At 45.4% G+C, this 16,831-nt stretch overlaps 1 protein-coding gene across 3 annotated transcripts in view; it reads right to left on the bottom strand.

Moving 5' to 3' along the window:
* SHISAL1 (shisa like 1) overlaps positions 1-16,831 on the bottom strand; it is a 466,569-nt gene that overhangs the window by 198,025 nt on the left and 251,713 nt on the right. For all 3 annotated transcript variants that reach the window (XM_030215136.1, XM_030215135.1, XM_030215134.1), the window contains exon 3: positions 15,047-15,260. In XM_030215136.1, the coding sequence (XP_030070996.1) occupies positions 15,047-15,260 (214 nt within the window). The remainder of the gene's footprint in view (positions 1-15,046; positions 15,261-16,831) is intronic.

Genomic DNA, 16,831 nt, shown 5'->3' with positions numbered 1-16,831 from the left:
AAAGAGAGGAGACACTGGGTGGAAGGATGCAAAGAGAAAGAGGGTGAGACATTGGAAGAATGGGGAGAAAGAGGAAAGATGCTGGATGGAGGGGTAGGGAGAGAAAAAGGATGGATGCTGGATGGAAAGAGTTAGTGAAAGACTGGAGAATAAGAGGAAGGGGCATAGGGAAGAACAAGGGTGAGGGAAAGATGAAAAGCCGTAGGTAGATGAAGTAAAAAGAGGGAAATTAAAGACTGGATAGTAATAATGAATTAAATTTGAACAGAAAGGCAGAAAAATCAGAGAAAACTGAAAGAATGAGGGGGAATAGTATAAAGGTGAAAAGGGGATAGACTCAGAAGTAACCTGAGGAAATCCTTCTTCATGGACAGGGCGGTGAATTTGTGGAACATCCCAGTGTAGGTTGTGAAGACGAAAACTGTATCTGAATTCAAGAAAGTTTGGGACAAGTACATAGGATACCTAAGGGAGAGGAACGGAAAATAGATGGAATGGATGGGCAGACTGGATAGGCCATATGGTTTTTATCTGACTTCAGTTTTCTATGTTTTTATATGCAAATCCAAAATCCACAATTATAAAGTATTACAAAACACTACAAATGTCACCCCAGACCAATAGAGCAATTCTTCCATACTATAATCACATTAACTTCCAGGAGCACACAACAAGGACCTACCCAGGAAAATGAGTGCACACACAGGGTGACTGATTTAATAAGGATATCTTGTTTTGAGGCATTCTGTTTTGGATCTACTTTCTTTTGCACCTACTCAGGAAAAGGCAGCACCATATACAGTGCAGTGGGCACTAAGACATCAATATATCTAATGGAAAACTGAATAAGTCAGATTAGTACAGATCAATCCTACAAAGACATTCACATAGCTTTTCGGCTATTATGTGACATAATAAAATCAGATTATGTGACTCCATTGCTAAATCATTGGCTACCAGTGGAACAAAGCCTTTCAAAGCAAATATCAAAGCATTTCATTGATATTCTTAATAAGGATCTGGGTTTTCTAACCCATTATAAACCATAAAGCTGTATTTCTCTGTTTATTTCTCTGTTTATTACCCTCCTCTCACCTACCAACACCCATCCTGTTAGAATATCAATGAAATGCTTTGATGTCCCCATGCATATCCCCACCCTCCCACTCTGTCAGACTGTCAAAGTAATGCTTTGATGTTTCTCTTATATATACTATCTGCTAACACATTTGCTTATTTCCGATCTGACGAAGAAGGGCAACCTTCAAAAGCTAATCAAGAAATGTATTAAGTTATGTCTAATAAAAAAGGTATCATCTTATTTTCTTTTCCATGTTTTATTTTGTTTGATTTCTATTGATAACCTTTAAGAGTGGACTAACACGGCTACCACACCTCTCTACTGAAAGCGTAAAAAAATCAATTCACTTCTATTCATTCTCCACCACTCAGAATTTTGTAGACCTCAATCATATCTCCCCTCAGCCGTCTCTTTTCCAAGCTGAAGAGCCCTAACCTTTCCTCATATGAGAGGAGTTCCATCCCCTTTATCATTTTGGTCGCCTTTCTTTGAACCTTTTCTAATTCCACCATATCTTTTTTGAGATACAGTGACCAGAACTAAAAGCAGTACTCAAAGAGCTTCTGTGTTAGCACTTCCTACACAGAAAATGAGAGGAAGCCCTCTCATTTGCTGTGCCAGGATTTGCTAGCACAATATAGTTAAAAGAGGCCCAAAGTGAGGTCGCACCATGGGGTGATACAGAGGCATTACAGTAGTCTCAGTCTTATTTACCATCGTTTTCCTAATAATTCCTAGCATCCTGTTCACTTTTTTGGCTGCTGTTTTTTCTTGGGTGCTGATCTCCAAGGTTGACCCCGGCATCATGTAACTATGATTTGGATTATTCTTTCCAATGGTCTGTTATAAAAAGTAGACCGATACACATATATAAAAACAAAGAAATAATTTATTCAAACCAAGATAAAAGCAGTACCCGACATGGCCACGATTCGCCCTCAGGCTGTGTCAGGGGTAAAACTACAAATAAAAACATAAAAATAGTGATAACAACATCTCAAGTTATATATATATATATATATATATATATATATATATATATATATATATAAAGTCACAACAGCAAATGATAAAATAAAGTACAATAAATGCATTACACATTCAAAAGTAAAATAGAGGAGGAGATAAGACAAGCCACTTTCCAAACATATAAAAGTGTATAAAACGTTGGATGGATTTAATAAAATCCAATAATGTATCAATACATACCTAAAAATCAGGGGTGATCAACATACCCCTTCAAAAAAAGCCTAAAACAAAATTAAAAAGATATACATTAATCCCATCTTGATCAGCCCATGTATCACAAACTCTACATCTCACCAGTCAGCTCAATTAAAATTCTCATCATATCAACAATTGACTATATTTCATGGTGTAAAGCATTCAATTACTCACTGTTATAAATCTTCTACAAATAGACCACCTTGAATCCTAAAACTTTATCAGCCTTTACTATATAACATCATCAAAAGACATGGCGTCACACTGGCCACCCTCCAATCTTCAGGTACTATGGATGACTTTAATAACAGGTTACAGATTACTAACAGCAGATCAACAATTTCATGCTCAAGTTCTTTCAGTAACCTTGGATGCATGCCATCCGGTCCAGGTTATTTACTACTCTTTAATAGGCTTGCTAGATTATTTTGCTGCTCTCACAATTCCTTATACTGTGTCACGGGTTCTCCGTTCTATCAATGATTATCACCTAGTTCTCCCTGGTCCAAAACAAGCACGACTCGAGACCACAAGACGTTCCATTTTTTAATTGCATGGAATAATCTGCCTTTGAATTTCCAAAGCATCTCCTCATTAAAGGAATTCAAAATAGTGTTTGAAACGTGGCTCTTTGGCCAGGCATTTGGTACTTATCAAGGATGTGGGAAAGATTTCTCTTTCTGATAATCTATCTCATATAGGATACCTACTTATTGATTTTACTTTTGATTTTATATTCTTTTTTATATTGTGGTTTAGATGTTGATTGAATTCTATCCTTCCGTGTTTTCTGTCTTTTAGAAAATTGTAGTTCCTTTCTGTTTTCCAAAATTTACTGATTATACACCACCCGGTTCTGCGTGTCAGTACGGGTGTTATAGAAAGTCCGAATAAACTATAAACATGCTAGCAGAATACTCAGCCACTTTCACACACAGAGAACAAAGCTGGACCCTCACCCAGTATAGAATAAGTAACCACAAACTAAAAATAGAAACATGAAGACAAAAATTACACTGAACCAGTGATGAGGATTGAATGGGCCCTGGGTGGAAAAATTGAGATGGGAGCCCCCCCCCCCCCCCAATAACACCATTGCTCCCAAGGTACCGGGGACCGAGGGGGGGGGGGGGGAATGTTTCCTAAAGCTGACATATTACAATTAATTTTTTTTAAAAAAGCCTTTTGTTTCTACATTTGTTGTCTGAGCATTGCTTTGGTCCCAGTGTCTCTCTTTTGCTTTTTTCTTAACTCTCTCCAGGGTCTCCTGTTCTACTGAAATTTTTTCTTTATGTCCACCATCTATCTTTCTTATGTGTCTCTCCTCTGTGTCTGTGTCCAGAGCCAGCATCTCTTTTGTGTCCCTGTCCTTCCTCATGTCCGGCTTCTTTCCTCTATCTTCTCCTCCTCCTGAGCTCCTTGACCCTTCTCACCCACCCACCTTCTGTAGTCTGGCATCTCTCTCTGTCACTCTCCCTCCCTCCCTCCCTCCAATTAGGCCAGTGTCTTTCCCCCAGTCCAGTCTCCGCCTCTCTCTCCCCTCTGCTCCACCCTCCAGTCCAGCACCTGTCCCCTCTCTTCCCCCTCCCCTTGGCTCCAAATCTCTCTCTCTCTATTCCCTCAGTCCCCCACTTTATTCCAGGTCCAGCATCTCTCTCCTTCTCTTCCCCTGTTCTCCTTCTCCTTTGATCCAGGCTCTTTCCCCTCCCCCCCCCCCCCCCCCCCCCCCCCATGCCCAGTTATGGCATATGCCTACCTCCATTTCCCTTTCTCTCCAGTCCTCCAAACTCTGGCAGGTCATGGCAGAGGCAGCAATGAAAGCTGCTCTCTGCCTGGTGGGGCCTTTCCTCTGCCATGCCCTGCCTACAGGAAGCTGCATAAGAGAGGCAGGACACGGAAGAGTGATGCTTTTCCCCTTGACCTATAGAAAATATAAATATAGCAGATGTACATTTCAAAAACTGACAATCACTACTTTAAAACTTAACAAAAACAAAATAAAACATAAAATGGAAAATAAGGTCATACCTTTTTATTGGACTAACTTACAGAGACTAAACCTCCTTTCTCAGATGAGGACAGTATCCTGCTGTATAGTATACCGTCCAGCCCTAAGGGAGGAGGTTCTGACCTCTGAAAGCTAATAAAAATATGTATTAAGTTAGGTCCAATAAAAAAGTATTACTTTACTTTCTGCTGTTTTATTTGTTTCATTTTTAATGAGTGTCTGCCTATTTAATTGTCCTAATCATATTGGTCTTATTTCTGCTTTTCTCCGTCTCCTCTTAACTCTCTTGTCATTTTTCTCTCTCCTCCTATCATCTTCACTTCCTCAACTACATCCATCTCCAACATTATCTTTTTAAAGTTTTTTTCCATTTATTTTTCTGCATTAACTCACTACTCAGATTTCATTCATTCTTACTATCCAGTCTTCAATTTTCTTCTTTTTACTGTGTCTACCTACAGCTTTTCATCTCCTTCCCTCATCTTCACCCTCCCATTCTCCTTCCTCTTATTCTTCAGTCTTTTATTATCCTCTGTTTCCCCCTCCCATCCAGTATTTCCTCTTTCTTCCCCTTTCCATCCAATATACTCTCTCTTTCTCCCCCTTCCATCCACTATCTCCTCTGTTTCTTCCCCTTCCATCCAACATCTCAGCTCTCTCATCTCTCCCATGTCCATCATTGCCCCTCTGTCTCCCTACCACACTGTATGTCAAACCTCTCACCCTATCCACCTCCAGCATCTGTCCCCCAGGTATCCTCAGAACTGCTTCTTCTCAAGACCTGCAGCAGCATTAACAAAGCAAGAAAAAAGCACGGGACAGCTGCATCTATGTGCAGTATTACCAGCTCTGCCCCTCTGAAGTAGGAAATCTACAGTGGAGGGGGTGGGACTGATAAAGTCAGCAGTGCCACACATAAAGGAAGTGGCCCTATGACAATTTCTTTTTTTTAAATTATTATTGCTGCTGCTGCCGCTACTGCTGACAAAGGGAAGGACGTGGGGAAGGTTCTGGCCGGGGCTTGGGAGCCTTAGCCTCCCCAAGCCTCATATACTGGGCACCTAAGGTGCAGGGGAGAATTAATGAGGATAATTTGAAGGAAGTCCTCCAACCAGTACATGGCCTACACTATAAACCAGACACTGAAAGAATAAAGAATCTAAAGATACACTCTCTAGAAGAAAGAAGAGAAAAGTGGGATACTATTCAAACATTTGAATATGTAGCAAGCTTCACTAAAGTACAAGAAGCAAATATTTTCCATAGAATGAAAAACTGAAGGATAAAAGTCATGCCATGAAGTTGAAGGTAAAAAAACCCAACAGGAATGTGAAAAAAATACTTTGCCACTGGGAAAATTATAGGCATCTTGAATAGACTTCCAGTAGAGGTTGCAAAATTCAAGCATGCAAATGATAGACACCAAGAGGGAGATATTCAGAAAAACCTGCTTGATGGTATTATCTACCAAAAGGAATCCAGAACTTCTGAGGAAGAATCAACCTCAGCATGCAGAAGTTAAAAGAACAATTACAGATGCACAATGAATTTTAGGTTTAGGTTTCTGGGGATGGGGGACTGTCAGTTTCTTTATGCTCCTTTGGCTTCCAGTTCAATCTGAAACAGGGCTAGGATCTGGTATCATGAGCTTTCATTTCTAACTCCCTGATGATTTTCAGGCTCATTTTCGAAAGAGAAGGGCGTCCAAAAAGCGACAAAAAAGGAACATGGGTGTCCCTGTGAAAGACGTTTGTCTAAATCCAATAATCGAAACAGGGCCGTAAAGACGTCCTCAGCACGAGGATGCCCATCTATGGTCGTCCCCACAGGGGGCATGTTAGGGGCGTGTTATGGGCGGCGTTACGAGATGGGCGCCTCCAACATATAACGGCTAGCGAAATGGTTTCACATGTGGGCGAACATGGGCGTCCTTAGTTAGACCTGAAATAAAAGCGACCAGGGTAAGGGGGTCTTTAGACCCATTAGCGATTTTGTGGAGTTGGAAAGTGGCAAGATCATTGTTGGGAGAGAAAGCTGAATCGTTGTTTAGAAAGAAAGCTGAGAGATTGTTGAGTACCTGTTACCTTTGTCTGTTTGCCCTAGTTGGAACGTTTTCACCCTCACCTGCCTCATTTGTGTTTTACCTTTTCAGCTTTCCCTACCCCTTCTAGCCCCCAAACACAGACACCACTACTCCTTCCTCTATCTCCCCATCCCCGCCCCCTATCCCTCTTCATTCACTGTCTCCAAGTTCATATTTCATTCCCTTACCTGTCTGTAGTCTCTGTTTGTCTCTTTGTCCTGTGTACTGCTGCAGCGTATTTGTGAAGACTGTCGTTTGCTGCTTGGAGAGTGAGTGGCTAGAGGGTGTGGCAGGAGAGTTTGTAGTGGGTCAGAGAGTGCTTGCAGTGTGGCTCTGCTGTGTGTGACCGCTTTGTTTGTTGGTGGTGGGAGTGTCAGCTTCTGTTTGTTGCTGCTGTGTTTCACCAGGTTGGTAGGGAGAGGTGAGCACTGGTGGCACTGCATTGCACCTGTAGTGTGGGGAAATGGAGGCACTAAATGCACAGATGGCTTACATGTTGGAGGAAGAGGGGAAGCACCGCAGGAGGTACTCATGCCCCAGAGTTTTCAGGCCCTGTAGCAGTTTCCTAGACCTCACTGACCTGCAGTGTCTCACTAGGTACCGGTTTGATAGGGCTGCCATTCAGCACCTTTGTGACCAGCTCCAACCCCTCCTGCAGCCCAGGACCCGTAGGAACAACCCCATCCCTGTGCACCTAAAGATCACTGCTTCTCTATCTTTTCTGGCCACTGGGAGTTTCCAGTCTCTCCTATCTGTGAACACGGGTCTCACCCAGGCTTCCATTTCTAACTGCCTCACCCAGTTCCTTGATGCCTTCCTTACCCACACCTCTGAGTACATCACCTTCCCCACCACACCCCAGGCCCTGCAGAACAACATGGCTGACTTCTACGCTGTAGCTCGCTTCACCTCGGTCAAAGGCGCCACTTACTGCACACGTTTTACTCAGACCCCCCCCCCCCCCCCCGAGCACGAGAGACCACTTTTAGGAACAGGAAAGCATTCCACTCACTCAATATGCAAGTTATGTGTGACACCCAGGGGGAGATTCTAGACGTGTGTGCCTGATACCCAGGTTCCTCCCATGACGCCTATATACTGCAGCACTCACGAATCTTCCTTAGGTTTGACTGAGGGGAGATCACCGGCAGATGGCTCCTAGGTAAGTGCAGCATGGATCTGCCAAACTATACCTCCTCCACCGGGCAACCCTCAGCACTGTCTCCCTCCAGCTCACTCCACAACCCACTATTCTCCCCCCCAGCTCCACAAGATACCCACTCCAAACAATACACACTCATCTTTCTCATCCTGCTTCTCCCCAAAGGTGACAGAGGCTACCCACAGCAGAGTTGGCTCATGGCCCTCATAGTGCACCCACAAAGAAGGTCAGAGGAGAACTACAACAGTAGACATCAGACCACCCGTGGCATCATCGAGCGCACCTTCGGACAACTTAAGAACAGGTTCCAATGTCTGGATCGTTCTGGAGGGGAGCTCCTGTACAGCCCCCAAAAGATGGCAAAGATATTCCTGGCCTGTTGCATGCTACATAATTTGGCAATGCGCAGAGGACAGGCCCTCCCAGAAGAGCCACAGCAACCACAGCAGCAGGCCCCAGATGAACAGGATGAGGAGCCCCCTCCACCTCCCGCCCACAGAGCACAGCAGAGTGCACACCAGCTAGGGGTCAGAGCCAGGCAAAGACTGATCGAGACAAGTTTTGTGTGAGAGTAAGTTGACATTTATTTCTATCACATACTACTTACACACCGCCGCCACCACCACCCCCCTCCCACCACCATCAGCCGCTCTGTGCATATTCCCCTCCCTCCAACCCTCACACTTCTTCCTCCTGTAGGGGTATTTCCCTGTGTGTCTCACCTTGCTGGTCTTGGCCTGCATAATCCTATGACATCAAGATGGTGTCTGCAACCTATGACCTGCACAGCAGTGATTTAGCTAATTCAGCTTTCTGGAAAATCACTAGCAGTCATGTAACATCCAAGGACATGCTGTTGGCAAACCAGCCCCCCTTTATCTCCCTGAGAAGCTGAAAGGGAGTGAGACATGAAACAGAAAATGCATACCACAATGTAACAACTTGAAGGTCAAGAACAACGGACCCTTCTTGCCATGCAGTGAGCTGAAGAAGAGACTGATTGGGTTCCTGCAGTCACCGGACCGAGAGGTACTGGGAAGAGCGGGAACAAGAAAGAAGTTAGTCGGAACCCTTGGAAGAAGGTGGAAGCTGGAAAGAAGACTGGAGAGACCTGATAAGGTCCTCGTCTGGTGAACTGTGTATCTGGAGGAAGTATCATGGTTCAGCTGTACCTGCACTGAGTGACCTGTGCCCTCCCTGTCTGCTGCAGAGTGCTTGTCCTGGCTCTGACGAAGACTCGCTGGTAACTCAGCTTGAGTCTGGGAAGTATCCTGTGCAACTCCCGAGAGACTGCCACGAAGGTCAGCCTGGTGAGAGATATGGTGATCTATTTCCTATTAGGCTGGGTTTAGTGAGTGGAAATTACCTGAGCAAGAGACGGGTTATGGTCATAACTGTGATCAGGAGACAAGCTGCTAATAACTGTACTACCTCGTAACATAGTGTAACCTGAACAATCAGTTGTGTAATTTTATCTGGTAACCAGTAAGAATTAGTGTTTAGTAGTGTGACAATATAGTTAGTAATTTTATCAGCCAGTATTTTTGTATTCAGCTAAAGCTTTGCCAGAGTAGTTTATTTTGTATACCTTATCTATATTTTCTTCTCTATAATAAAAGCTAATATATTTCAGCCTGCTTTCTCAGTTTCAGTTCTTTCTCGCGGAAGTAATTGGCTAGGTTCCAATCCAAGGTTCCCTCCCCTAGACCAAGTACAGAGTATTCTGCATGCAGATAGTTCTGTCTGGGGAATCTTGGACGCAGATAATTTATTATCTGTGAGAAATAACCTACACTCCCACCCTCCACCCCCAGCATGCCCCATCACTTTCCACACCCCCTCCCCTGGCCCCATCCCTGTCCCCTCCTACCCCTCCCACCGTGTTCCTTTGCAGCTAGTGCTGCAGGGGAACTCTGTTGACAGTCCTCCTCTGATGAACTCCCACTCTCCTCTGTGTCCACAAGGCAGCCTGCAGCCTCAGCGGCCCTGTGGAAGACTGGCCACCTTGCGGTCTGTGGCTTGCCCTGCAACCTGGGCACAGGACCCAGAAGGTGAGCTGGTGTGGTGGCTGCTGGACCAGTGGCTGAGGGGCTGAAGATCTCAAGCTCCTCTTCTTTGCGGGTGGTTGCTGTGCAGTGGTGGAAGTAGATGCCACTTGTTGCTGCATCAGGGCTGTACTAGGTGCTTTCAGGTGCTGTGCTCCAGCGGTTGGAGCTGCTGTATTACTTCACGGGCCTGTATCACTTCCAGTTGCACCTGTAGCGCTTCCCATTGCAGCTCCAATTTCTGGCACCGGTAAGCTTCCAGATGCACACTCTGGCCCAGCAATTGTGTTGCGAGGTGCAGTAGCTGCCTCCTCTGGCTGGATGGCCTCTGCTGAGGATGTGTCGCCCCCTTCTGCATCTTCTTCCTCTGTGCCACCATTGGCAAAGGCTGCGGGTGGTGGAGGGTGAGCCTCTGCTGCGGGTGGTGGAGGGAGAGCCTCTGCTGCTGCTCGGTCCTGTGGTTCCACCCCATGTGAGTGGTCCTGCGTGCGTTCTTGTGCAGGCACACCTCCAGGCCCACTGGTTTGCTGCTCTGTGTGCTGTTCAGTGTGCTGGGGCTGGTGGCCACTAGGGCCAGCTTCTGACTCTGATTGGCTGTCATCACCTGCATAGCAAAAGGGGAGGAAGTGTGTTGGTCAAAAAAAAAACCACTTTTGTTTTTCAGCATTCATATACATAGCCCCACACGTGAAGACCTAGCAAAGAGATGGTGAGGAATGGGATTGGTAGGCAAGCCACAGATGTCATTGTACATGGTATAGAGCTGGAGATGAGGAGCACAGTGTACTTGAGAGACTGATGTTTAAGCGAGCCACACAGGCAGGTGGGTAGACATAGAACTGTGGAAGGAGTGCAGAAGACACAGTGGCTACAGCACAGAGGTGTGGGAAGGAGATATGCACAGTTTGGTGATGGGAAAAGAGGAGGGAGTGGGGAAGGCCCCAAAGCTGTGGAACAGTGGTAACCTACACACACACAGCTGCAAACCCTGCCCCCTCCACCTGGCTACTCCCTGTGTCATGGTCTGTAATGAGTAGTGATTTGTATTGCATATGGTGTTCTCACCCCTTCCCCTACTTAGGAGCACCACACTGTCCCCCACTTGTGTAAAACAGAGTGTAGTGCAGCACAACAGATACCCCAGCTTCCTAATGGTCAACCTACCTGAGCCCTTAGGCTGTGCTGATGTGTCCATGGATCCAATGCCGTGGATACCCTCCTGGGCAAGAGCCCATGAATGATGCACTCTAGGGGGGTCAAGTTACTAGTGTTATCTGCTGGGGGGGTTGGCATCAGCCTTCTTCCAGACATCACGCCTCAGCCGGCGCCACTTGCAGTCTTCCACATCCCTGCCACAGTGGAAGACCGCATTGACCCGGTCCCTTACTGCCTCCCATTGGTCTAAGGATACAATTCGCCTCTAGCCTGTGGGAGCAAAGAGATGTGTATGCCTTTTCTGGATTTCCTGCACCAGCAGTTCAATTTCAGGGTCACTGAAATTACCCTTGCGGGTGGGTGGCTGCTTTGGTGCCATTCTAATAATGCGATGCCAAGATTCGAAAATACTAAGGACGCTTAAATACTGTCCCAGGGCATTTTTTTTTTTGGGGGGGGGGGGGGGGGTGGAAGCACTATTTCTTTACATTTCTTTAAATCATGCTATGACATCCACTAAGAGCAGGACATCAGGCAAGAATACCATGAAACAGTATCCACCCCAGAAAGGGGGATACAGAAGTGAGGTATGTCATCTCATTCATCTAAGAGGAGGTTAGTTGGAAGTTACAGCCACACTCATGGGAGGGTAGCTGCAACCTCAGGCCTTGATCTGGGACAGAAGTGTTATGACTTACTATTTGCCTATTAGCCACAAGGAAACTGATATTGTACACAACATTTGCATTATTAAATAAATACATTTACAAATGAGTACAGGTGCCCTGTTTATAATACTTACGTCTAGCCCTGAGGCGCCGTCGCACGCTCTAGATAATGTTGGGGCTGTCCCGCCGTATATGGCGGAGCCTGCGCCTCAGGGTCTCCCGGTCCCTCTGAATGCCAAAACGTCTGCAAGATACAAGTTTGTACACCAAGAGTCAGGGGATGGCCCTTCTTGCCTTCACAACACAAATTAATTTGGCAGCCAAATTGTAGAGACACACAACACTGATGATTGGTGGGGGGGGGGGGGAGGGGGGACATTACTTTGGTAAAGGTGATGTCATTGAGGTGGACAAGAGGACAGAGAGTACCGTTTGTGTGCAGTATTGTAAGGATGTGGGAATGGTTTTCCTTTCTAGTACACAGATTCTATTAATGAATGTGAATGTGCACGTATCACTGATTACCCTTGAATGTAGACTACAGTTAGGCCCTCATGATCAAAAGCAAACTCTGGCGCTAGAGGCTGTTAACGCCATACTAGCGCCAGAGTTTGCAGCCGACCCATGATCAGAGCCCTCGAGCGCCTGAAACAGCGCACTTGAGGGCTCTCAGCGCAAGTAGCATGATTGGCGCTTAACGCATTCATTCCCAATGATCAGCGACCAGCGCGCCAAAGATTGGGTCGCTGGCCGCAGCAAAATCAATGCCAGCTCCAAGCTGGCGTTAGATTTTGCGGATAATTGGGGAGGAATGGTGAGCCCTGTCCAGCATGCTCCCTTACATGGTTTGTAGCCCCGCCCAGTGCATCCCAGGATGCAGTGGGCGGTGCTGAGTGCCGCCATTTTGGGCTTCGACTGACAGGAAGAGGAGGGAGGCAGGCAGGCTGCGTCCCTCCTCCAACACAAGGTAGGGGGGCCGGGAGGGGGCTGGGACGGGGCCAGGGGAGTGTCACGACACCACGGACCACCAGGGAATTTAAGGAGAACGCTGGGGGGAGGTTTTGGGGTGGGCTGGAGGTCCATCGGACCTCCAGCCCCCCCCCCCCCCCCATCGATGGAGCAACGATTTCTGGGGGTTTCGGGGGCTGGAGACCCACCGGACCTCCAGCCCCCCTCCCCCGTAGCTGGGTGGGAGAGGGTTTGGCCGGCGGCGGCCATGACGTTTTCTGGGGGTTTGGGGGGGGGCCTCGTTGTTCGGGCCTCGGGGCAGGCTGTTTGACAGGTTTGGGCTTTTGACAGCCCAGACCTGTCAAACAAGTGTGGGAGGATTGTGCTGAGCGCATGCTCAGGCGCAATTCTCCCGCACTTCAACATGATAATCAAAGATAATAGCGCTGCTTAGATTTGCATGCATTATCTTTGATCATCGATGCAGAAAAGCCCTGCGCTGTCCTGGCGCTATTTTTAGGGCGCTGTTTGGAACAGCGCAGGGCTTTTGATCATGAGGGCCTTAGTGCTTACATTGCTGAGGGACCTCTTAAATGTGGTGCTACAGGAGGTGGCCCTGATAGCCCAGGAACAGTGGGGGGAGGGGGGGGGTGAAAAAAAGCAGTTACCTTTCCAGCCTCTGTCTTATCTGTGTCCATGTTCTAATAGACACAGTTCTGGGGGGCAGGTGGTGGTGGTGCATAAACAGCCTGCGCTGGTGCCTCAGGCACAGCTGCACTAGGAGCCGTCTCTCAGCGACGCTGAAGTTCGGCTCGTGTCTGAGAGACATGTTTCTCAATGAATAACCGTTGGAAAACGTGCGTGATGGACGTATTTACATGCACAGTTCCATATATGGACGACTGTCCCATATATGGATGGGTCCGCACGTGAACATCCTGGCTCAGGTTCGCACGTGGACAATAATGACGCATGGACGTCCATGACGTGCATGGGCTGTCATCACGCGCGTGGGGCCTTATATGGATGAGTACGTGTTCATACGTGCAGAGCCTTCCTTATATGGATTATTATCAAGTGTGCGAACCTCTTCATATATACAATAAAAAAAATACTAATATTCCTTATATTTCTCGATGTTCTGCAAGTACAGTGAATGTAGTTGCAGAACATCCAGGTACGGGAAATATAAATTTACATTCATAGTGCAAAGTACAGTAAAACGGACGTATTTCTTGGAGAACTGCCGAAGGACGGCGGTTCTGTAAGATGGACATCCTTCTACAGTTCTGCGAGAAACGTGCTTTCTACCACACTTTGGACGTCCTTGATTTGGTCGTTTTGCACTGCGATTTTGGAATGTCTAAGGACGTCCATACTATTTTTCGATTATGCCTACCTGATTTTGGACGACTTCGTGAGGATGTACCAATTCTGACATGGATGACCTTTCGAAAATGCCCCTCCACATTTCCTAGTTAACATCCGTTCCCAGCAAACTTAGCTGCAGTCCTTGGGTCTAGGCCAATGAACTAGAGCTTGTTCCTGAACTGTGCAATCTCTAAATCAATTCAGTAGGTGCTGCTTTTGTGCAATTGACTGTGATCGCTTTTCCAAGGATTGTGAATGCTGGGTATGGTACAAGTGGTCTAATGACAGTTTGTCTAATGGACAATTGGTCTAATGACAGTTGGTCTAAGGATACAATTCGCCTAAAGTCCAATTCATCCAAAGATACAATTTATCTAAAAGTTAATTTGTCTGATGTACAATTGGTGTAAAAATTAAATAATCAAGATAAAGATTTGAAGTCACGCATTTGTCATGTGGTAGATCACTTTTTTAAAGTCAATAATGAAAAAACAGAACATGCTTGGTATTGTAATACAATAGGTAAACATTTAACTGAATGGAATAGAGGTGCAACGTCATAAGTGTTTGATGTGGAAGAGTGAAGACTTCAATCATGAATGAATGTATTAAGTAACTAAAAAAGTTGTTTAGGAAGCCAATTATTAAATATGACTGCGCTTTTAGAACAGCATTGACAGACTTTCAGGTTTTTTTATTTTCTCATACTAACTTCACTCAAATATATAAGTTTATAAAATTAACCTCTTTCATAATGTTTGTGTGCTAATCTTTAATTTCTGTATCTTGCTGTAGTTTTTTCTTACACAATTACACTGAATTTTGCACCAGTATCCTGTCTCCTCTTTTATTTAAACCAATTGTACCATTAGACGAATTGTCACTAGACTAATTGTCGATTATACTAATTGTTGAGGAACCGTGAATGTGGCATCAGTAGCATTCTAGCTTTTGTTGACCTGGATGACCTAATCTAAGAACTAAACCCACTGCACAGTTCCCACTAGAAAACTGCCACCAAACCACTAGGCCTCTGTTAATTTTACTTTTGAAAGCACTATTACAGTAAACCACTTAAATACTGACAAACAAGCTGTGATCTTTTTCATATTTTATATGACTAATTTTGCAGAACAGCATTTGATAAAAATGAAGCAAGTACAATGATGATTTGATTTGATATGTTTTAATTTGGTATGGTATGGAGAATACTTTTCTTCATAATACTGTCAGTTAAGAATTAAAATACAAATAAATGTAATTATCAAAATGCTTAAAAGTGCGCAATGTATCACACTTACTTGTGCATGTACCCATCAACGAGCATGGTGAGATTCATCTGCATAACATTCTGAAATTCCGTCTCATTGCAGCAGTATTTAAAGACTGTGTTGTTATGGTAACAGCAAAAGATGTAGGACTTATTGTCAGAAAGACGTGGGCAGTGAAAACCAAAGTGGTAGCGGTCCTTATGGTCTCTGTATGGCTCACAGACCCGAAAATGTGCAGAGAATGCTGTAGAAGGTAAAGGAGAAAATTATTTGTCTAGGTGAGCAAACTGAGAGTAGTTGAAAAATGTGTGTGCTTTTATTATCTGAATTTAATTTAAGATTTTTTCTGCCTTTTTAGACTTTCAACCTGTTCAAGATGAATCATATTACACAGTCATGAAAATAATCAGTAATGCTGTGGCAACATTTACAATGACTATCCAGCTCATTTTCGAAAGGGATCGCCGGCGATCTTTCGACACAAATCGGGAGATAGCCGGCAATCTCCTGATCCCGGCCAAATCGGTATTATTGAAAGCTGATTTTGGCCAGCCCCAACTGCTTTTTCATCGCGGCGCCAGCCAACCTTCAAGGGGGCGTGTTGGTAGGGTAGCGAAGGCGGGATGGGGGCGTGGGTACGGGATGGCTGGCTTCACCTTATAATGAAAAAAAATGGCTGGCTCGAATGAGCATTTCGCCGGCCGGACTTGGTCCAGTTATTTTTAGGATCAAGTCTGAAAAAAGTGCCCCAACTGACCAGATGACCACCGGAGAGAAGCAGGGATCACCTCCCCTTACTCCCCCAGTGGTCACCAACCCCCTCCCACCCAAAAAAAAAAAACTTTTTTGGCTAGCCTGAAATGTCCTTGATAGCAGTATGCCCATCACAAAAGCTGCAGGAAGATGTCCAGCTTTTGTTAGATGTCCCTGACTAGCACTTGGATTTTTTTTTTTCTTCAGAGAAGTCCTTCCTAATTGCCTGATGTAAAGCCTGCCTTTAACATGCAAAGCAGTAAACAATGGAAATGTTACACAACAGAGCAGTAGCACTTAAATTAACTGGGGCTCTTTTCAGACACCTTTCCTGCTCCTCAGGGACTGTCTTTTTTGTTGTTGTTGTTGTTGTTTTTTGAGTGAAGGACGTCCATAAAGGACATCCTTGGCATGCGCAGAGCAGCCAGCGTAACGCTTGGCTGCTCTGTGCATGCTCGACCAGCCGACTGGCTTCCGAGGGAATAGAGAATGCAAGTAAGCTACAACGAGCAGCTCATTTCCATTCCCTTTCCTTGATGCATGGCCGTTCCCTACCGATTCGCTATGGAATCGGTAAGGGAAGGGCTCTTCCGAGGACCTTAGTGCATCTGCCCCTTAGTACCTAAATGAAAACTGGCTATTTTGGGGGGTGTTCTGGGGGTGGATTCAGCACTTGACTGGTTAAGTGCCAATATTCAGCACCTAACCAGCCAGGGTAACCGCATATATGGTACCATATAAAACACTGTCCTGTCTTTATGTGGCAGCCCATGGCCAGTTAAGTTGTGAATATCGATTTATCTGGCTATTTGTTAGCCAGCACCACATAAACCAGATATTCAATGTTGAAGCTCGGACATGGCCTGACATCGAATATCTGGGAATAATGCCGGTGGTGATCAGTAAAATACTCACCGCCACTGGCTGAGTATTTACCCCATATTGTTTACATGTCAAGTTACTATTAACTGTACCACTACTTTATGGGATTGATTTTCAAAGTAATTTAACCAGGCAGGAGAGGCCCTGTTAAACCCCACTGGCCATCTCAGGAATGGATAT

The sequence above is a fragment of the Microcaecilia unicolor genome, chromosome 9, assembly GCF_901765095.1.
Source record: "Microcaecilia unicolor chromosome 9, aMicUni1.1, whole genome shotgun sequence".
Classification (NCBI taxonomy): domain Eukaryota; kingdom Metazoa; phylum Chordata; class Amphibia; order Gymnophiona; family Siphonopidae; genus Microcaecilia; species Microcaecilia unicolor.
Note: the sequence above shows the minus strand (reverse complement) of the source record. Positions and strands in the feature narration are given on the sequence as shown.